At 67.2% G+C, this 21388-nt stretch overlaps 2 protein-coding genes across 2 annotated transcripts; both read right to left on the bottom strand.

Annotated features, from left to right (window-relative positions):
- Positions 1–878: 878 nt before the first annotated feature.
- On the bottom strand, positions 879–10561 carry DGAT1 (diacylglycerol O-acyltransferase 1). Its single transcript, XM_059165465.1, has 17 exons — positions 10254–10561; positions 5572–5659; positions 3780–3820; positions 3615–3700; positions 3473–3525; positions 3191–3296; positions 2930–3043; positions 2755–2829; positions 2559–2662; positions 2419–2457; positions 2240–2281; positions 2113–2157; positions 1921–2033; positions 1779–1844; positions 1601–1688; positions 1350–1412; positions 879–1257 (listed from the first exon to the last, which is right to left on the bottom strand). Exons 1-17 carry the CDS (start codon positions 10451–10453, stop codon positions 1102–1104), a joined length of 1479 nt encoding a protein of 492 aa, XP_059021448.1. The 5' UTR covers positions 10454–10561; the 3' UTR covers positions 879–1101.
- A 3756-nt stretch (positions 10562–14317) lies between these two features.
- Positions 14318–21029, bottom strand: SCRT1 (scratch family transcriptional repressor 1). Its single transcript, XM_059165453.1, has 2 exons — positions 19756–21029; positions 14318–17820 (listed from the first exon to the last, which is right to left on the bottom strand). The coding sequence occupies exons 1-2, from the start codon at positions 19868–19870 to the stop codon at positions 16883–16885; spliced, it is 1053 nt and encodes a 350-aa protein (XP_059021436.1). The 5' UTR covers positions 19871–21029; the 3' UTR covers positions 14318–16882.
- Between the last annotated feature and the right edge of the window lie 359 nt (positions 21030–21388).

Below are 21388 nucleotides of genomic sequence, written 5' to 3'. Positions count from 1 at the left end.
AGGCGGGGACCTGAGGCTGGGCAGATTCGGGGGGGGGGGGGGGCAGCATGGCCCTTGAGGCCCAGGCACCCCCTCACCTGCCTTGTCAGACCATGTCTGTGACTGGGGCCCACAGAGCCAGACATGGCCTCGGGGTCTTCGATAGAGCCTAACGCACCAAGTCAGGTGGGAACAGGCTCCAGGCTGCCTCCCATCAGGCTGCCCCCCAGGCTTGGCAGGTAACAGTCTGGGAGCACACCTTCCTGAGGGCCTCGCTCAGGCGTGCATGTGAGCTGCCCAGTGCGACAACTAGGTGGGCGGGGCCCCAACCCAGGGCACCTGAGAGTCCCTCCTGGGTGCCAGGCAGGAGCTGGCGTTCAAGCCTTTGCATGGATGTGCTCAGGAGGAAAACCAAAGTTATGGGTCAGGCCAGGCCACCTGCCTCCCCCCAAGGGTCCAGGGACTCAGCCACCGTGAGCATCACAGCCTAAGAAGGGTACCAGCATGCGGTGCCGCCAGGCCAGCCACTGGTTCTGATTCTTGGCCCTCGGGCACACTCTGGACCTCCAGCCTGTGCCCCGAGCCAAGGTCCCCTGCTGGGAAGTCCTTGGTCATCATCTTCTTCCAAGGCCCCAGCACAGGGACCACAGAGCTCTGAGCTGCTCCCCCACCCCGACAACGCACACACACGCCAGGTTAACAAGGGCAGTGACAGGACAGGACATGTGACCTCAGCCAGGTCCTGCTGGGCGGTGGGGGTTGCCGCCTGTAGTGCCGGGGAGGAGGAGTCGGCCTCAGGGGCACTGTGGCTTTGCTCCTGCCCCTCCAGCCAGGACACAGCCCCCCACCCCCGAGAGCACCACTAGCACCCCACGACCCCCGCAGGCTGAGGGCACCACTCCAGACAGCACTTTATTGATCCCCTCAGACCCCTGGGCAGGGTCGGCACAGGTTCTGGGACACTGGGCTGCCGTCCCTGAGTAGGGCAGGAAGGAGCCCCATAGGGGCAGAGAAGCCCTCCGGACAGCCAGGCCCCCTCCCTGGCACACAGGTGGGAGGGCGGGCTCCGGCCATGGGCAGTGAGGCGGGAGGAGGAGGCCACAGGCCCGGCCGTGGAGGAGCTCAGGCCCCGGCCACGGGGGCCTCGTAGTTGAGCACGTAGTAATCGTGGACGTACATGAGCACGGCCACCGGCTGCCCGATGATCAGCGTCAGCCACACGGCCGCGTTGCCGTAGTTGCCCTGGAAGAAGCGGCTCACCAGCCAGGCCAGAGGGATCTGGAGACGCGGGCCCAGGTCAGCCAGCCGCCACGGAGGACCCAAGGAGAGGCCCAGGGCCGCGGGGGGCGGGGGGCAGGGGGCACGCTCACCTGCGCCATCATGCCTGTGAAGGCCCAGAGGCGGAACATGTGCAGAGGCACGCTCACCAGGTACTGCAAGGGGGGGGCGACGGGCGTCAGCCACCGCCACGGCCACACGCACCCAGGGGGCCAGGGACGGGGCTGACCGGAGTGACGGGCGGCATGCGCCTGGGGGACAGGGACAGAACGGGCTGAAGCGGGGGGCTGCACGTGCGGTCGGTGGTGGGGCACGGGGCTGGTCGTGCCTGCAGCGCGCTCACCTCGTGGAAGAAAGCCGAGGCAAAGAACACCCCGGTTCTGGCCAGCCACTTGCTGCTGCCCCGGCGAAGCATGGGCTTGTAGAAGTGTCTGCAGAGGGAAGGGGCCGGGGGCTGGGGCTGGGCCGGCGCACACAGCTGCCCGCGACCGCCCCCACCGCCACCCCTTGCCTGCGCCCACCTGAGGCACCATTTGTGCACAGGGATGTTCCAGTTCTGCCAGAAGTAGGTGACGGACTCCGAGTTCCTGGGGGTGGGGAGCAGCGGGTGAGCGGCTGGCGGCCGCCGCCACCCACCCCAGCCGCACCCCCAAGGCCACTCACCACCAGTCCCGGTAGAACTCCCGGTCTCCGAACTGCATGAGCTCAGCCACGGCGTTCATGCAGGAGTGAAAGAACCAGTAGAAGAAGATGAGCCAGATGAGGTGGTTGGGGACCTGCAGGGGGAGGCAGGGCCGGGTTGAGAGACGTTGCCCCCGCCGGCCCCCCTGCCCCCGTCCTCCCCAGGCTGCTCACCGCCAGCTTCAGGAGGCGCTCGATGATGCGGGAATAATCCATGTCCTGCAGAGACAGAGCTCAGCGGGCTCCCCGGGCGGCTCCCCACCTGCCCTCCACCCCAGCCCGGGGGAACCTGAGCGCTCACCTTGAAAGGCTTCATGGAGTTCTGGATGGTGGGGACCATCCACTGCAGAGGGGGGCACAGCGTCAGCGCCCGGGGCCACCCGCCCCCCCTCCGGCCCGGCCCAGCCCTGCCCGGCCCTGCCCGGCGCTGCCCGGCGCTGCCCGGCCCTGCCCAGCCCTGCCCGGCCCTGCCCGGCGTACCTGCTGGATCAGCCCCACCTGGAGCTGAGTCAGAAACAGCTGAGGGAGGAAGCAGAGGGGAGCAGGCTGAGCCCCTGCAGCCCAGGCAGCCCCCCCAGCCCACCCCCACCCCCTTCCCCGTGGCCAGCTCCCACCCTCACCATCTCCAGCAGCCGCCGCAGCAGGAAGCGCTTTCGGATGCGGGGCGAGCGGGGGAAGTTGAGCTCATAGCACAGAGTCGGAGCAAAGAGGAAGTAGTACAGATCTGGAACAGGAGGCTGGGGCTAGCACCGGCCAGGCCGCGCCCTGCTGACCCTGTGCCCCTGCCCTCCAGCCAAGTCCCGGGGGCGTCCTCACCGCGATAGGTCAGGTTGTCCGGGTAGCTCACGGTGCGCGGGGCGGCTCCCCCGCTGGCCTTCTTACCTGCGGAAGCTTCAAGCGAGGGGGGCGGGTGAGGCCCTGCTGCTGCCCAAGTCTGGCCCCGGGACAGGTGGCACGAGCTCTGAGGCCCCAGCCCTGGGCAGCCCCTCACCAGCCTTGGCCCTGGCCTTGGCCCTGCGTTCTCGGCACCACAGGTTGACATCCCGGTAGGAGAAGAGCTTGAGGAACAGGATGGTGTACACCATCAGAGCCAGCACGGAGCCCACTGCAGGAGAGGCAGGCTCAAGCCACAGCCCTCCCACACAGCCCGCGGGAGAGCCACAGCCACAGCCCCTGCAGGCGGAGGGCCTGGGTCTCTCCTGCGGGCCTCGGAGACAGGCTGGGACACGGGTGAGATGAAGGGGGGGCACACCTGGAGTGATGGACTCGAGCAGCAAGGCCACGGCCGCCGGGAAGCAGAGAATGCTGGCCAGGTTGGCCACGTGCAGCAGCAGCCCTGCCTGCTCCGTCAGGGCACCCTGGGGTGGGTGAGGGGGACCAGGGTGCTCAGTTGGTGTCCCACGCCCTAGGCAAGGCGTCGCCCTGGGGAAGGGCTACCAGGCCTGGGGCACAGCCCCTCCCAGGAGAGCTGCACACAGCCCCAGTGAGCAGAGCAGACCCCTGGGCAGGGCAGGGGTGGGAGGGCTCTGCTTACCACTGCCAGGCGCTTCTCCACCTGGAACGCAGCCACAGCAAAGACATTGGCCACTGAGGATGTAAGTGTCACAGGGCAGGTTCAGGCCCCGGTCAAGCCCTGTCCCGTCTCCACCCGAGGCCTTCCTTGGCTCCCAGCTCACCAATAACTAGACACAGGGCGGGCCAGCTGTAGGGGTCCTTCAGGAACAGAGACACCACCTGGATGGGGTCCACCAGGATGCCGTACCTGGGGATCGGGGGGTGAGGCCTGAGCAGGTGGGGAGGGGCTGCAGGAGTGGGGCCAGGGCCCTGGGGAAGACACTCACTTGATGAGGTTTTCTAAAAATAACCGTGCATTGCTCAAGATCTGCAAGAGAGAGGAAGGGCACAGCCCCATTAGCCCCGGCCACGGGGCGCCCCACCCCCCAGCTCCTCTCAGTGCCTATAGGGGCAAGAGCCCCCGGTCCCGAGGGACACATGCACCCTGTGAGCCCAGGCCTGTCCGGCCCGCACGCCAAGCTCCCAGACTCACCACCCCCCTCACCCCCACTAGCGCAGGGACAGGAAGTCCTTCCGCGATGCCCCCTTCACCCCAACAAGAGGGAATCGACCCCAACACCGGACACCAGGGTCTGCAGCAGCACAGACTGACCCGCTGCCTCACAGCCCCCATCTGTCTCACTGAGCTGGCGGGGGCCCCAAGGCCCAAGGCAGGGGCAGCCACTCCTTGGGGAGTAGGGGGGAGTAGGGAGAGGCAGCTGACCGGAGTCCTCAGGGGCCGGGCAGCTGAAGCCCAAGTGCCCCTTGGTACTCACGCTCCTGCCCCGGTAGCGCTCCAGGCCCGGGCACGTGGCTCCAAAGGAGCTCCCGAGGGACAGAACCCCCACGGAGATGGGTTCTGTCTGGCTCTGGCCTGGGGCTGAGGAATGGCTTCCCTCTGCAGGCACGAGGGTCTGCTACTCCATCCCATAAGGTACAGACCCTGCCGAATGCCCCAAACTCGGGCCCTGGCCATGGCTCGTGGTAGATTCTGAGGAAGAGTGATGCCGGGCAGCGGACGCCGGTGGGATCCCTTACCTGGGTGGTCAGGGAAGGCTTCACAAGGAGGTGAAAACCCGAGAGACACAGGGGCCCTGCCACCAACCCGGCCTGCCCGCCACAGATGTGCCGTCACCACGCCTGGTGGTGGCCTGTCCAGAAGGCCCACAGCAAGCCCGCAGGAGCCGGAGCTGCCGGGGGACCGCGCGCACCCCCAGGCCCAGGCCACAGAGGGAACGGCCCAAGCAGCGCCGAACACGGTGCACATCCCCCTCCAGCGAGGGCTGGGAGAGGCGCCAGCAGCAGAGGAGAGGTTCTGGGGCTGCGCCAAAGGGCCAGGTGGGACCACGGGGTTGCAGGCAACAGGAGTGCCGCCTGAGCTGCCCAGGGCCCACCCTCCAGGGCTGCCTCTACGAACCCCAGGCCGGGAAGGGCCTCCAGAGGCCAAGTACACACTCCTGAGGGTCTGGCCGGCGTCTGCCCACTGTCCCCTCGCTCAGCCGGCTTCCCCCACTAGACTGCACCGCCCTTCCCCCAGCTCCACGCAGAGCCGCCTGGGCCCATGAGCAGGGAGGATGTGGGTGTGCCTGGAGCCCCTTCCACACGGGTAACCGGAGGAGCCACACCTGAGACAGGTGGCAGTGTCAGGGCAAGGGTCAAAGGCCTCTGGCCACATCAGCCTGAGTGGTGAGGGCTGGGCCCAGACAGGCCCTTGCCCCGTGCCCCTCCCTGAGGGCCACCCCTTGGCCCAGGGCGGAAGGTAGGGAGGCAAGGGCCCCGTGTAACCCCTCCCTGCAGGCCGCCTAGGACCAAGGCTGAGGGAGAGAGGCTCGGGGCCTTCAGAGTCAGGGCCTGGAGCGGCCAGGCTGAGCCCAAGAGCCACCCGCTCAGCCCCGCCCCCTCCGCAGGCCAGGCCGGCCAGGGGCTCCACACCCACAAGCGCCATTCAGAACAGAAGCAGCTGCCTGACCCCCAAGACCACTCACACCGGTTGCGGCTGGTTCAACAGGGACGCGAGCCGACTGTGTGGCCAACGCAGGGACCGCTGCCAGGCCCCCCTCCAGCCCCGGCCCGACTCACCAGCATCACCACACACCAATTCAGGATCCCGCGGTAGTTGCTAAAGCCACTGTCGGAGCTGAACAAAGAGTCCTGCAGGCGGTGGCACCTGGGGCGGGAGACGACCCTCTCAGAAGCAGGCAGCGGACAGGCAGGGCCGGCCCTGCCGGTCCCGGAGCTGCGAGAACCCCGCCCGCCTCCAAGCACAGGGCCAGGTCGGGCCTGGCACAGAACCCAGAGCCAGCCTTGGGGTCTGGGGCCCAGGCCAGAGCAGACCACAGGTCCTCCCTCGGAGCGACTCCGGCCCCCCCAGCCCAGCGGGACAATCCGCGCCCCACACCGCCCTCTCCTCTGCCCACACCTCCTCCTCCTCGCTCACCATCACAGAAGACCCAGGCAGGGCCAGGCGCTCGGGACCACCCAGAAGCCTGCCCTCCAGGTCGCGGGCAGGTCCCGCAGCAAACAGGAGCCAGACAGCCGGCCCCGCCTGGCCTGGGGCTGCAGAGAGCTGGAGCTCCCAGGCCAAGAGCCCATCCTCGACTCCCAGAGGCCTCTGGCTGCCACCCTACGCTACAGCCACAGATGCTGACGCGCCCGAAGGAACATCGAGGCCGGCCCACCAGGCAGCCGTGTAGAGGGGCGGGCAGGGGCTGAATCTGCCTTGCTCCGCCCGTCCCACCGCCTAGCGCACCAAGGGGTCCCCACCTCCAACGACTTCCCCCCAAGGTTTGGCCCATGCAGGTTCCAGTGTCAACGGGGCCCCAGGCCAAGAGCCAGCTGGGCACCTGGACTCACACGTACTTTCCCGAGGACAGGGCCCCTCAGACATCTGCACAGCCTCCAACTATTGCTGAAGAAATATCACCTGTTCCGCGTTATAACCACAGGGTCAGCACTGGGCTCCTGCCCAGGCCGAGGGGGCCAAGAAAAGCCCAGGGGCCAGGAGGCAGAGACCTCCCCAGAAGCAGGAGAGTTGCCACCCACGAACGGGGTTGGGGAAACACAAGCAGACCCTCACATCCCTGCCTGGTCCTCAGAGTGACGCAGAGCTGGCAGAAGGGCCACAGGGCCTGGGGCCAGGCCCAGACCCAGTTCCCGGCTCACTCCGCCTGCCCCACCCCGCCCAGCTGCCAGGCCCCCAGGAAGCCTCACACGGCATTGAGCAAGGCCTCCAGTGTGGTAAGACGCGAGGCCAGGCACGCCCCTCCTCTCCCGTGGACAGGCATCTACACCGCTTGAGGCCCCCAGGCAGGAGAAGTGGACTCAGAGGCATATACAGCAGGGGCGCCGCAGCACAGATGTCCTCACGGGGCTGACCCAGCCTCCATCACAGGCCTTGCCGTGGGTTAGGGTGGACACCGGGAGGTGAGGGGCTGGGCAGGCCGAGGTGCTACTCAGCCGTCTGTAACCTGGCCAGAGGCACAGTCCACGCCGCACCTGGTCCTCCAGCCTCCCCGGCTCACAGGTCTCCTTGTGTCACTCTCCCATCTGTCCTGGGCCTTGCAGGGAGGCCACAGGAGACCCTCTCTCCCCTGAGACTCTGCACCCGCGTTTCTGCAAGGCAACCAGAGGTCCAAGGCCCCACTCCCCAGACTGGACAGTCTCTGGGCCCGTCTGCTAGATGAGGCCTCCCCAGCCCTTTTGCCAAGTTTGAGCCCATGCACTAGCACTGGAGCTGTCCAAGGGCCACCTTGTGCCACAACCTGCCCCCCGTCCACACGTCAACACCCACCCAGCGAACATGTCACAACAACGAGGCCCTGTCACCAAGAAGACCGTGCTGCTTTTATTTTCAGCAATTTTGAAGTGGCCGCAATCTCTCAGCATCTTGGAGATGAAGACAGGGCTGGGAAATGGGTGTTGTTTTCCAAACCGGACACCAAACAGCATCATAAAAGCATACTCCGATCCCGGATCCCAGCTGTCAGGCTCTCAAGGCCTTCCCCAACCTGCCAGCAGCCACTCCCCGGGTCCCTCCACAGGGCTCCTGACCATCCCCAACCCCAGGCAGCAGAGACCCAGGAAAGGAAGCCCACCACGCACCACAACCCGCAAGGCCCAGCCTTGCCGTCCGAGTCAGCAGTGGGCCAGAGGGCGGTCGGGCGGGGTCTGGCACAACACCCAGAGCTGGCTCTGCGTCGGCCTCTCCCCTACTACCCAGGCCACCCACACCTCTGCCCTCTAGCGGTTCCACATTCGCTCCCCAGGTCCGCTCAACCAGCAGGGCCACTGGAACTCGTCACCTGTGTCACCTCACTCAACCCTCACTTGAGCTTTGGGAGGCAGCCTCGAGGGGAAGCTAAGTTTTGCCGAAGTTTATTTATTTTTTCTTTTAAAGATTTTATTTATTTATTTGACAGAGAGATCACAAGTAGGCAGAGAGGCAGGCAGAGAGAGAGGGAAGCAGGCTCCCTGCTGAGCAGAGAGCCCGATGCGGGACTCGATCCCAGGACCCTGGGATCATGACCTGAGCCGAAGGCAGCGGCTTAACCCACTGAGCCACCCAGGCGCCCCTGTTTGCCGAAGTGTAAAGCCTGCCCGGGGCACAGCCCCCAAGTGCGGATCACACCTGGGGACCACAAGGTTCAGCTTCAGGGCCAAGCAGAGCAAAGAGGGGACAGAGTGTGCGCTGCCCTCCCAGCTCCCCTCCTGGGCACTTCCTCCAGCCGACCTCTGCGCTGACCCTTGGGATACAAGAGGATGCATGTGCTCCCCACAGCTCGACACGCTGCTGGGGAGGAAGAAACAGGACATCCCAGGAACCAACACTGGGGGGGAGCCCTGCCCAGGCGGCCCTGCCTGGAGTGCCCAGGAGCCAAGGTCCAGACGGCCCGGGCACGGGCACTATGTACGGCGCCTCCTCCTTCCTGCCACACAGCTGCACCCTACCCTGGCCGGAAGAAATGAGTTCACACCCAGAGCCTGACCCCCCTTCCCAGGCCAAGGTGAGCAGGAAGTATAGGGAGGGGAGGAGCCCGGAGCCCAGGGCGTCAGGAAGAATAGGGAAGGAGAGGCAGCAAGCAGGGGCGCCTGGGGGCTCAGGTGGTTAAGCGTCTGCCTTCGGCTCAGGTCATGATCCCGGGGTCCTGGGGTCGAGCCCCGCATCGGGCTCCCTGCTCCGTGGGGGGCCTCTTTCTCCCTCTCCTCTGCTGCTCCCCCTGCTTGTGCCCTCCTGCTCTCTCGTTCTGTCAAATAAACAGACAAAAATCTGAGGTGAGGGGAGTGGACAAGGAGAAGCCCAGGGACCAAATCCCAGGACAGCCAGAGCAAGGCCTGAGCCTGTCGGCCCCCTGGGGCCGCCCAACATCGGGGCCGGAGGAACAAGCACACTGGCCTGCGTGACCCGGAGACCAGGAGGGCCCCAACGGCCAGCTCCCCTTCGGGCCCTGGGGCATCTCCCGCTCCTCTTCCCAGGGGCCCAGACTCTGAGGCTGACACTCACGTGGCCCAACTACCAGGAGCACAGGCGGGGCTTCGGGACACCTGGCCTTGGCAGAGCAGGGAAGTGACTGCCGATTCCGGGGCGGCACCGCGGCCCGAAGCCAACACCCCCGTCTTACAGAAAAGGACACCAACTCCTGCCACCGCCGCAGGAGACGGTGCAGCCACAAGCCCTGACCCCTGGAGGGCAGCCAGCAGAGGGGACTCCAAGGCCCCCCTGTCCTTTGGAGCCTCCTCAGCACTGCCCCGGCCCACGGGGCGCAAGCACCCCTTGGGAACAGCTCGGCGCCTGCCACAGCGCCTTCACAAACCTGGGCCTGACCTTTGCTCCTGCGGAGATTATCTTATCTCCGGGTGGACTGTGAGCAACCCAAGGGCAAGGACCCCAGCCACCCTCAGCCGCCCTCTGGCCGCGGTGAGGAAAGCCCCTGCTCGAGTTTGCAGAGACGCAAACCCTTGCCGCGGACCCCCGCCCTCTTCCTCCTCGATCACGTCTGGCCCCAAAGGCGATTCCAAAGCTTAAGCCCAGAGGACCCTGGGCCGGAAGTGGGAGAGGGAGGCTGGAGGTGGCATGAAGGCGCGCCCAGTACCTGGCCCTCCAGGTCCTCCCCATCAGCCAGGCTTGCTCCCCAACCACTTCCTGTCAGTCCTTCAGCCAAACAGGGTGCCCACCTGGGGGCACGTCGAGCCCCTCCCCTGTACCCCAACTGGGGGTGAGGGTCCCGATGCGGGACCCAGCTCCGTCCCTGCAAGAAGACACCTGTTCTGGAAGCCGAAGCCGGGGCCCAGGCCAGCCAGGCTCTGGGTGACGGAGGGACCCCCATGAAAGCAACTCTGGGGACACAGCCCTGCCCCTGTCCCTCAGGCAGCCCCAGTCTCCCGCGGGCAGCCCGCCCAGCAGGGCCACCGTCCTCGGCGGGACGCCCAAGCGCCCCTCAGGAGAGACCTCCCTGGCTACAAACCACCCGCTCCCACCCGGCCCCTTGCACACCGGGAGAACCGGGTCCGGGCTACTGCGGAAGGCGACGTGCGGGACTGGACGCGGGCTGCTGGCGGCTCCCCTCTGCACCCGCGCGCGCGTGACCTTGGCAAGGGGCTCCTGGGCCCCAGCGCCCCCGGCCCGGGACCGCGGGGGCGCACCTGCCCACGCCCAGTCCGGGAGCCAGGCTCGCGCTCTCGGAGCCCGCGCGGCTGCGGTCGTGCCCCGGGCCCTGCGGAGGGTCCCGGGCCGGGGGCCAGGGCTGGGGAGGGCGCCGCGCTACCTCAGATCCCAGCGGCCGCTACCCACGTCGGAGCCTCCGTCCTCGTCCTTGGCGGGGGCCGGGGCCGGGGCCGGCGCGTCTCCCGCGGGGCCCTCGTCCCGCACCTCTTCCGCCGCCGCGGGCCCGCCGCCGCCCTGGCTGGAGGGCCGTGAACCCGTCCTCCGGCGCCGGGAGCCGCCCGCGCCGCCGCGGTCGCCCATGGCCTCCCCCGCAGCCGGCCCGACAGAGCCGTGGCCCGCCGGGCTCGCAGCACCTAAGGCCGCGGCTCCGCCTCCAGACCCTCGGCCAACCGCCGCCACCGCCCCCTGCCGAACGCCGTAGCCCGCGCGCCGGCCCCGGCCGCCAATCAGCGCGCGCCCTCCGGGCCGTCCCCGGGCCGCGGGCTCGTCGCTCCGGGAGCCCCTCACTGGCCAAACGCCGGGGCGCGCGCCCATTTGTAGTCCGCGGGCGCGCGGGGCACCCTGGGAGTCGTGGCCGCTCCGCGCGGGGCACCCTGGGAGTCGTGGTCGCTCCGCGCGGGGCACCCTGGGAGTCGTGGCCGCTCCGCGCGGGGCACCCTGGGAGTCGTGGCCGCTCCGCGCGGGGCACCCTGGGAGCCGCGGTCGCCGGGTACCCCCGAGAGCACGGCTGCGGCCGGGCGGCCCGAGGCGGACCTTGTTCCCCCGCGGGCCCCTGCGTCTCCACGGAACGCGCCAGGCCTCCTGGCAGCGCCGAGCCTCCCCCCCCCCCCGCTTCCTGCTGCTCCTCCCGCTCTGCCCACGCGGGGTTTCGCCGCTGCCCGGCCGGGCGCGGAGTGCGGGGTGTGGACGACTCACGAAGGACCTCGCGGTCGCGTCCGGCCCCGCGGCCGTGACCGTGCGACCCGCCTCGCCCACCGCCCAGCGTGTTGGCCCCCGAGCGCACGTCAGGGCGCGCTGGGGTCCCTCGAGTCCCCCAGTTACCACCGCAGAAGCCCCTGCTTTTCCTGGGCTCACGCTGTTCAAGCGAGCGCCAGACGGAAGGTCGGAGCCGAGGAGGGCCCCAGGCCCCACGGCCCCGGGACGCCCGCCCTGCCGACTGACTCCTCGTGGAGGTGCCCGGCGGGGATAGGAAGGTGTAGCCCCCAACTCCCATCCCCGAGTGGCCAGGCCCTGGCCCCCGGCCCTCCCGCCCCGGTCCACAGACCTGCCGGGCCTCCCGCGTTTCCACCCGGGCTAGTTTTGCCAGGGTGTGGGGAGCCTGGGGTGCCGGATCGCGGGGGCCCAGAGGCTTCCGTGTCCTTGCACGACCGCACGGTGCAGCCCCCAAGTGGGCAAGTGCGCCTCCCACCTTAGCTCGACTCTCCTCTCTGCACGGGGCGTGTCGTGGGAACGTCTAGGATTTCCGGGTGCGGGGTTAACCGGGGGCTCAGGCCGGGTTTACCCAGCAGCAAAAACCACTAGCCGTTCTCTCCTAAGTTGAGCAAGGCCGAGAGGAGTGCCTTTCTAGAAGCAGATAAACCGAGAGGGAGGTTCAGCCTAAGGCTAGCGGCCTCTCCCAGTGCCCTGGCCACTGCCTTCCCGCTGGGCTCATCCGTGTTCCACCACCTTCACCACAGTGCCTGGGCCCCCTGATGCCACATTCCTGCTGCCACTGGGCCATCTGGGACTGATACCAGCCTGGCATCTCTACCTGGCAGGCTTACCTGGCAGATGTCTTGGAGTCACCTGCCAAAGGGGCTGCCCTGATTGGGCAGGAGAGCCCCTCCCCCGGGATTATGCAGCCCCACCTGGGTGAGTCAGTTTCAACCTCCTCTCCTGTCCGGTCTTTCAGAATTCGCACCCCTTCACTGGCTGGCCTGGGCCAGGCAGAGCGAGGCCTTTCTGAATACTGATCCCAAGGGGAGGCGAACAAAGGAGAGCCAGCAGCGTAGGAGCGAGCCCTGGGAGCTCTGCCACGCGCGCCCACGAGTCTCTGCGTGCCTTCTGGCTGTGCCGTCCTCCCAATACAGAGCCAAGAACTACAGGGCCCGCCCAGGCTGTCGGGGAAGATTGATGACTCAGGCTCCCAGTAGGCCTGGAGAGGCGGGGTGCCGGGGTGCCGTCATCATAAAGAGTGAAGAGTCACGTTGGAAGCGGCCGCCTGTGTCCACGTCCCGCTCCAAGCCATTGGCGGGCCTGTGTCAGCAGGAGCGAAGCGACCAGAGTGGACAAGGGATCACCAGGGAGGACCAGTCCAGCAGGGCACTGGAGCAGAGCGCGGGGAGAGCAGGACAGCGGGTTAATAGGCAGTCACGGGCCATGAGAGTAGCAATAAGGACAAGCCTCAGAACCTGGAGCGGGGGAAGGGCCCAGAGGGAGGCAGGGGGGCCTGTGCGAGGGAGGGGGACATGGGGGCCTTGGAAGGGGGAGGCAGTCAGCACTGGAGCTACATACGACGCCCACAGCATCAGTTCCCTCAGGGTCCTGGGGAAAATGAGACCCAGGGTGCCAGGGGAGAGGGGAAAGATTAAGGCAGGTGGGGTTGCTTGGTGACAAAGGGGTCCAGGAGGGTTGTGGAAGAAAGCTCCGTGGGGATTTCCCGGCCAGGGGCAGCAACTGATTAGGGGACCAGAGGCCAGGAGCCTTACAGGCCTGACTGGAAGAGATGCAGAGCTTAGAAGCTCAGCCTGTGGCAGGCCACTGAGGCCCGTGAAGGGTCTGGCCCACTGGGACACATGGGACATGGTGGTCAGCTGTCAGGGCCGCCCGTTCTCTGGGATGTGAAGTCCTGTCCAGGGAGATCCGTGGAGATTGCGGGTCGGACTTGCTCCAGGCCTCAGGGAGGCGGCTTCCTGTCTTCCACCCCATCGCCCCTCAGACTCCTGGAGCAGCAGAGACGGCTCGTCTAGACCCGGAAGCCGGGAAGGAAGGAGCATTCCTCACCCACACGTGATGGCTGGTGTAGGTACATGGGGTATTGGGGACAGGCTTGTGTCAAAGGCAGGCCTTGGAGAAGCTGTTCTCCCAGAGCCTGACTTTTCATATGCAAATTGAGCTCTGAAGCCCACCCCAGCCCCAGGACTGTGAAAGTCAAGGGTCCCTGGGCAGGAGCATCTGCACACAGACCTCTCCCAATACCACGGGCTTTCACTCCTGAAGTTTTTACTGCTGACAGTGTTTCCCCAGAAGAGGGCATCCCCCTCCATGTGAGCCCCACCCTAAGCACGCTACAGGCCAACTTCCTGCAGGTCAGGCTCCCCTGCTGTCCATCCCGATGGATGAAGTCTGGGCAGGCCTGTCTCCTGCCAGGGTTCACACGGCTGGCCCTGGGATCATTTGGTTCAACTGCATGACTCCAAAGACTGTGGGCCTCTGGCTCATGCCTGCCTACCTGGGTGTCAGGAGGCATTGCTGGGGCAGGGGTCCCTGTCCTGGGCTGTCCCTGACCAGCACAGTCCCGCCCCTCATCTCAGTTTGATTCATCCAGCCTAAGGCTCAAGGCCTGTGGGTGGCTGTGGAAGCCTGTGTGGTCCGTCCAGAAGCAACACGGGTCAGCTGTCCATGAAGGCCTCCGCAGACAGTGAGGGTTAGGGCGTGGGCAGCACACAGCAGCAAGGGGCCGGACCCTGCACCCCTACTGGCCCCCTTTCCTCCACTGGCACTGAGGAGGGTTTGTTGCGGGGTGTCAGGTCCCAGGGCCTCCTGCTGGGAGAGCAGGCCATAGGTCTGCAGCCCTTCCACACCTACTCCGGGGACTCCAGATAACTTCTGGGCTGGCCTGACTTCAGGCTGGAGACCCTTAGCTCCCTCAGTTCCAGGCACAGAGCTGATTAACCTGCCACAGGACAAATGCCAACTGCTTTTGGGGGGAATTCTCCCACAGCTTGGCCTGTCAAGCTGGCCCTTTTGGGTAGAAGAGAACCCTCTTGCAAAAGGGGACACTGGTGCGCCCTGACAAAGGCAGTGCCCGGCCCTGGGGCCGCATGGGCCGGCTGCCGTTCCCAGCACTGTACCTGCACGAGCCTTACCTCTGGGACCCAGCACGACTGGGCAGCCAACCCCCAGACATCCCAGCGCACCCGTGGCATGGGCCCAGCATTGGATACATCAACCCGACACTCCAAGTTCTATCAAGAGTGGCATTTATTCTCCTCGTGGAGGTGCGGCGCTCCGGGGAGCTGGTGCTATTGTGCTTAGGAAGGAGGTCTGTCCGTCCGTCCGTCTGTCCGGCCGGCCCAGCCCCAAACGGGGGCGGAAGAGGGGCGCGGCCGAGTAAAAATCCCGGCCTGTTCCGGGTGGGTGGGAGTATGTACAAGGCGGCGGGGCACAGGCGGGGGTGGGGGCGGGGCAGGCCGGCGGCCACAACCCCCACCCGAGGGCCCCCGCATCTCGGGCCCTACTCGTAGAATCAGTACAAAATAGGTGCTACCTAAACGTTCCTTCTACCTGAATTCACTAAGTCGGTTATTGTGCTGCTTAGTTATGGGGGCGGGAGGGGGCCCATGGCTTTCCACGGCGGCAGGGTGTAGGGAGAAGCAGGAGACCGTGGCCGGCCCATGGCCCTCTGGCCTTCTCCTTAGGTAGGTAGACCGGCGTGTGGGGGTAGTGTGGAGCGCCGGTGTGTGCGTGTGCATGCGGGTGTGCCCAGCACAGGAGGGCAGGCCCCAGCCTGGGTGCTGTGTGGACCCCGAGGTGTGGTGCAGAGGGTTTGGGATGCGGGCCCTGCTGTGCTGGGCCCTCAGTCCACTCCTGCAGGGGCTGCTCTGTAGCAGCTTGGTGCCGGTGGGGAGGGGGCTGACCAGGTCATACACTCCAGCGCGCACCTTGTGTCTGGCCTGGGGCTCTGGCCCCATACAGCAGAGCCCAGGGTGGCCAGAAGATGGAAGGACTGAGAGTTGGTATGGGTGGCCTGGTCGTGCTGGGCCTTAGGGCCCTGGGTCTGTGCCACCTGAGCTGAGAACGCCAGGTGCGAGTCAAAGGGAGAGCCCAGCTGCACCCAGCAGTGGCCCCGGGCCGGGGCTGGGAAGAGGTGAGGAGGGTTAGGGTTGGGTCTAGGGATCAGGCCTTCCTCTGCGTAGGCAGCCCTCCTGGGCCCGCCCAAACCTGACGGACCCCTGTGGCGAACACGCACCCCTGCAGGTCGCTGCACCCCTGGCTGACTCTGCAGCGGGCTTGGCACAGAGTAGGTAGGTGATGGATGACTGAAGGAGGGGTGTTGGGGGCAACCACCCCGCCCCCGCCCCTGGAACTGTTACACCCGCAGGGCTCTGCCGTGGGGGAGGAGGGAGAAGGAGGGGAAGAAAGTCTGCGCGTCCGGCCCCGCGCAATGTCCCTGATCTAGGGGCCTATGGGGTGGATAGGGCAGGGGGATACCTGATTCTCAGTAACTCTAGAGGCGGCGGCAGCTTCGCATGCAGTGCGCATTATTGCTCTATAGTCGGCATCGGACTAACTAAGAGGGAGAGGGAGCGGGCAGCCCCGGGAAGGGACAGGAGGAGGGTTGGGGCTGCATGCAGTGACGTCACAAAGGCGGCGGCCAATGGGGCGGGCCCTTGGGGCGGGGTCGCCGCCGAGGCTTTGGCATAGACGGGCGAAAGTTGGCAACAGAGTGGGGGCGGGGCCTGGGGCTCGAGGGTAGGGCCCAGGTAGGGGCGGGGTTCAGGGGCGGGGAAAGTGATCCCGGACATCCCGAGCCCCCGGCGTCGGCGGGAAGGATGGGGGCCTCAGCGCCCCTTCCCTGACCCGAGTGCAATCCGTTCATAAATAAAACGTACAAATACAGAAAGAAAGAAACCCGACGCATCCGCACCCCCCCCAGGGGGCTTTACCCGCAAAGCGAATACAGAGAGGTGTGTAATGGGCCGTGCCCAGGCCTGCCTGCCGGGCCCCAGGATCCGTCCTCCAACACCGAATGCCCGGGGACGAGGGAGGGGGGCCCCGGGGCAGGGCGGGAGTGGGGTCTGAGGAGGTCGGATAAGTCCATGCGATTCGATATGCGTCATTATTATTCGTTATGAAGGACAGAGCCCGGGAAGCTGGGCTGGAAGAATTCGGATTTGGCCGAGGATGCGAGGCGAGCGCGGGAGAGCGGCTTGGACTGAGGCCCCAGAAAGAACCGAGGGAGAGGGGTGCCGCCGTCCGCCTCTCTCCCTGATCCCCAACGCGTGTATCACTCCTGGGGTTCAGCGAAGACTGAGGAGTAGGGACGCCTCTGCAGAAACCCCCCCTCCTGCTCCTCTCCCGGTCTGCTCCCTGGACGTCTAGGCCGCAGGCCTGGCCCTTGGAAGGCTTGGGAAAGGGGTGGGGAAGACCTGAGTCTCTGCGACGCGATCCAGGGGCGCAGAGGAGGGAGGAGGGGGGTGCTGCCCACCTCACCCCACCCCCGTCTTCAGAGACCTAACTCGGAGATGAGGTTCGGTTCTGGGTCTCCTCGACCCTATTGCTGGGAAAAAGCCTGGGGCACCCTGGAGGGGAAGGGAGGGGGTTCGGGGTGGGTCTCCCCTCAGGACCCTATTGCTTGAAGGGGCCGACAGGGCCCCTGGCGGGCGGGGCGGGGCCGGGCCCCCTCCCTCTATTGCTGTGAGGAGGGGCCCGCCCTCCGGCCCCTCCGCCCGGGAGCTGGCGGAGACTTCCCTGGGGGCCCGTATTGCTGAGAGCCGACCCGGCTGGGCTGGCGGAGGCGCCGCCGCCCTAGGCCTGCACGGGACTGAGCTGCGGCGAAGCGGCGGGCGCCTGGGCCGCGGGGCCGCCCCCGCCAGCGCCGCCCTTGAAGCAAGCCGACTCGTAGTGCTTGTTGAGATAGGACTTGAGCGCGAAGCTCTTCTTGCAGCGCTTGCACTGGAAGTGCTTGAAGGCCGAGTGCGTCTGCATGTGCGCGCGCAGGTTGGAGCGGTCGGCGAAGGCCTTGCCGCAGTGCGCGCAGCCGAAGGGCTTCTCGCCTGTGTGGGAGCGCATGTGGCCTTGCAGCAGCCAGGGCCTCGAGAAGGCCTTGCCGCACACGCCGCACTTGTGGCGCAGGTCGTGCGTGAGCAGGTGCATGGCCATGGCCGGCATGGACACGTACACCTTGCCGCACGTCGGGCACCGCCGCGCCAGCTGACTGTCCAGGCTGCGGTGCGTCTGCTTGTGACGGCTCAGGTTCGACGACGTGGCGTACGTTTTCCCGCACTCGCCGCAAGCGTGCCGGCCCCCTGCGCCGCCAGCCCCAGGCCCCGCGCGCGCCTCCGTGCTCACCCCCGCGCGCGCGCCGCCCCGGCCCCCGGCCCCCGACCCCGCGCCGCGCGCACCCGCCCCGGCCCCGCCTCCGCTGTCGCCGTCGGGAGCTGCCGCGGAGGCCGTGGAGGGAGCCGCGGCGTTGGCGGCCTTACGGCGCGAGCGCCCGTCGGTGATGAAGAAGGCGTCAGCCGCGTAGCCCTCGCTGACCGCCGCGTCGCCGTTGATGTAGCCGCCCGCGGCGGTAGCCAGCTCCGGGCGCGGGGTGGGAGGCGGTGCCGAGCCCGCGGCCGCCGGGCCCAGTTCTCCACGCACCGCCGCAGCGTACATGGGCTCTGGGGACGGCCCTTTGAGCAAGGCCGCCTCGGCATCGCCATCGTAGACGGAGGCGGGCCCCGCGTAGTCGTTGAGGTATCCTGAGGGCCGAGGCGGGCGAGCAGACAGAGGGAGGGGGAACCGGGCAGCGGGCGAGACACACACGGGAAGGCGGACGGCGACACGGGGTCCGGGAAGAAGGGAACGAGAAAAAGGACAAAGGAGAAGGGGCCGGGGGGCCGCGGGGCAAGGAGGACGGGGGAGGCAGGGAGGGAAGAGAAGAGGCGACGGATGAGACTGGGCCGGGCCCCGGCTCCGCCCCCGCCGCCCGCCCCGCCCTCGCAGGGGGAGGAAAGAGGCGCATCCTCGGGCGCGGCTGCCCCCCCTTCCGCGGAGCCTCAAGGTCAGGGGGGAGGGGCGGCTCTTCCCTCGCCCTTCTTCCTCCACTCTCCTCCCCCTCGGGTTCTCCCCACTTCAGCAGTTTTCCCTGATTATGCAACACACTGCGGACCCGCAGCGCACAAAGCCGGGACCGCCCACCGAGGGACCCCGTCGCTCCTGCCTCGCCGGGTGCCCACCTGCTCTTCCCCTTGGCACCTAGAACTCGTGTCCAGGCTTGATGCCCCCCTCCTTGGTCCCCTAGGCCCCCCCACAGGCCCTGAAGACTTCTCCCTCGGACAGCCCCTCCTACCCCCTCTAGCGCCTCCTTCTTCCCTCCCAGGTCGTCTACTACTCACTGGACTCGACCCCCTTCCCGCTCCAGCCCTACCTGCCTCCATCTACACTGCTTCTTTCCTGACTCCGTTAGGTCATCCTGCACCCTTCGGTCCTACCTTGTTCCACATAGCCCTCTTCCCCCAGGCCCTAACCCCTTGTAGGGGCCTTCCCGAGCCTCAGGATGGATGACAGGGAGTCGCTGTGTTGGAGAGTGCCAGGGCACCCACCAGGGGACACCTTCACTGGGACAAGCCGCAGGCAGGCAACACATTCATGCCAGTAACTGCAGTTGTTCTCAAGGTACAAGATGGATCTCACAACCTCAGAGTCACAAGTGCACACACCACACGATGCAGCCTCTGGCTTCTTCAGGGTTACACTCTGCTTCCCAGCCACCATCAACCCTGGAGTGTCCTCATAGGGTGGGCTGCACGCTCACCAGCATACCACCTACTCACACAGGGTCACACATGCAGCCACCCTGGACACACTGTCAGCCAGGGTCGCCAGTCACATGGGTGCACAGCGGCCTCAGAGTCACATGGTCCCATGTAGTGGCACACAGGCAGGCACACACTCATACAGGGTCACACACAAGCAAGCGCACGCAGTCACATGGCCACACGCAGTCACATGGGCGCACACAGGCGCACACACGGGCTCACACTTGTTTGCCACCCCACACTGCTGGCCCTCCCAGCCCTCCTGCCTGCATGTTAACAGTTGTCCTTGAACTTGGGCACCTCTCCACAAAGAGCCTCCCCCGAGGCCAGCACTTAGGACCTGCCTACATCCTCCTCCCTGGTCCTGCTTGCAGGGGAAATACTGCAGCTCCTCTGCTGGTGCCCTAGTCCTGACAGGTGGCGGCCCCCAGTGGACCCATGCCTACTCCCTGGAACTCACAGCACTCTGTGGCCCTAGCCAAAAAAGAGAGGATGATGCTCAGGAAGGCCCAGGTTTCTGGGTGTGGGTCTGCATGCATGGCAGGTCCTGTCCTATCAGCAAGTGTCCATACGCATAGCCAGGGTGTGGGTCTATGCGTACCTTCGGGTACTTCCTGTTTCCCACCCTTGCTCCCCACCTTCTCTCCTGCATTGACACCCTCCCTGATTGGCCTTGGCCTTGTTCTGGCCTGCTTCTGCGTTCCCCTCTCCCACCTTCCTCCACAGTCCAGCTTCAGTCACTGTCTCCTTCTGGTTCTGTTCCCTCAGGTCTATTTCCTGGAGCCCCTGACCCTTCCATCCCCATACTCTGGTCCTCTACCCCTCCCAGCATTGCCCTGGGCCCCTTGCTGTCCCCAGCCTCAGCCCAGCTCGCACCTTTCTCGTGCAGTCGCACTCCGAGGTCGCTGCGGGCGCGCCCGTAGGAGCTCTCGAGGTCCGCCGAGGAGAACGTGTCAAGTTTGACCTTCTTGACCAGGAAGGATCTGGGCATGATTCCTGCGGGGCTCCGGCGCTGCGGGCCTGCAGAGCCGGGGCGCGGGGGGGCTGCGGCCGCGGCGGGGCCCCGTCACCATTCGAGGAGCGGCGGAGGCAGCAAGGGTCCCCACTCTGGCCTTTGGATGCTGCCGCTGGAGTGCGGTCCTGTCTTCCTCCTGCCTTCCTTCCTGCCCTGCGTTTCCTCCTCTGCTCCTCTGAATTCCTCCTCTTTCCTCTTCTCTTCTCTTCTCTTCTCTTCCTTCCTTCCTTCTTTCCTTCCTTCTTTTCTTCCTTCCTTCCTTCCCTCCTCTGGTCCCGGCTTCCCAGCCCGCAGTGCCGCCCCTGGACAGGCGGGGGAGGAGGCCGGGGGGTGGGGGGTGGGGAAGGGGGGAGCGGCTCCGTCCCGGGCCCGGAGGCTGCGAGTGGGTGCAGGGCTGGCCCGGCTCCGCGGCCCCCTTCCCCTCCCCCCCACCGCCGCGGCGGAGCTTCAGTCAGCGACCCCCCATGCCCCTGGGGGTGGAGGCGCCGGGCCCGGAGAACGCGGCGGCGGCGGCGGCGAGAGCGCCAGCAGCTTCAGCACCGCGGCCAGCGCCGGCCCGGCCAGCACCTCGGCCAGCGACCGGGCGCGCTCAGCCGCGGCGGGCGGCGAGGGGCGGGCCGCGGGTGCTCGGCCGCCAGGCGGGGGTCCTCGGCGGGGGTCTCTGGGAGGCTTGCTTTATTGTTCTGCAGCCGGAGCGAGCGGCGGCGGCGGCGGCGGCGGCGGCGGCGGCGGCGGCGGCGGCGAGCGGGGGGCGGGGGTCCTCGGGGGGAGGGGTGCGCAGGGAGGGCGGGCCGAGGGAAGGAGAGAGGGAGGGACGGGGGCTCCGGGGGCGGGGCTCAGCGCTCGGACAGCTCCCGGGCCCGGCCTCCTGCGCCCGCGGCAGCCTCTGCCTGCGGCCGGGCCCAGCCTCTGGCTTTTAAAGCCCAGAAGCTGAGGGAGGGGGAGAAGGGGAGGGAGGAGAGGCCGGCGGAAATGGCTGCGCGGGGCCGGGCCCGGCCAGGGTCTCCTGGGAGGGGTCTTGGGGATGCCGCGGCCCCCGCATGTGTGGATGTCCCCCGAGCAGCTTCGGGAACGGAGGCCCAGCGGTCTGCGGCATTGTCGTGCGTGGGGGGAGAGGGGGAAACGGCCCCGGGACTCGCGAGCCCCAGACTTTGGATCTTGTGGGGAGGAACGCAGGGCGGATCCCAGGCTGGTCCAGCCCGCCTGGCTTTCGGGTGCGGAGGCTGGGGATCCTAGGGGCCGGGCGGGGGCGGAGGGAGGCGAAGGAGCGAATGCTGAGGCAGCGAAAGCGCAGTGTGGAAGCGCGGCGCGCGCCCCGTGCCGCAGTGTCTCCCTGCCACTCGGTCACCCGGGCTGACCTCGCGCCCGCTGGAGAGGCCTCCCTCACCGCCTCCCCCCTCCGCCTCTTTCCCCGGGGGCTGAGGTCGAGCGCCGCGGCGACGCAGCGAACGGGCTGTGAAGCGGGAGAGGGGCTGCCATGCCCTTGCTCTAGAA

The sequence above is a fragment of the Mustela lutreola genome, chromosome 3 (assembly GCF_030435805.1).
Source record: "Mustela lutreola isolate mMusLut2 chromosome 3, mMusLut2.pri, whole genome shotgun sequence".
Lineage (NCBI taxonomy): Eukaryota > Metazoa > Chordata > Mammalia > Carnivora > Mustelidae > Mustela > Mustela lutreola.
Note: the sequence above shows the minus strand (reverse complement) of the source record. Positions and strands in the feature narration are given on the sequence as shown.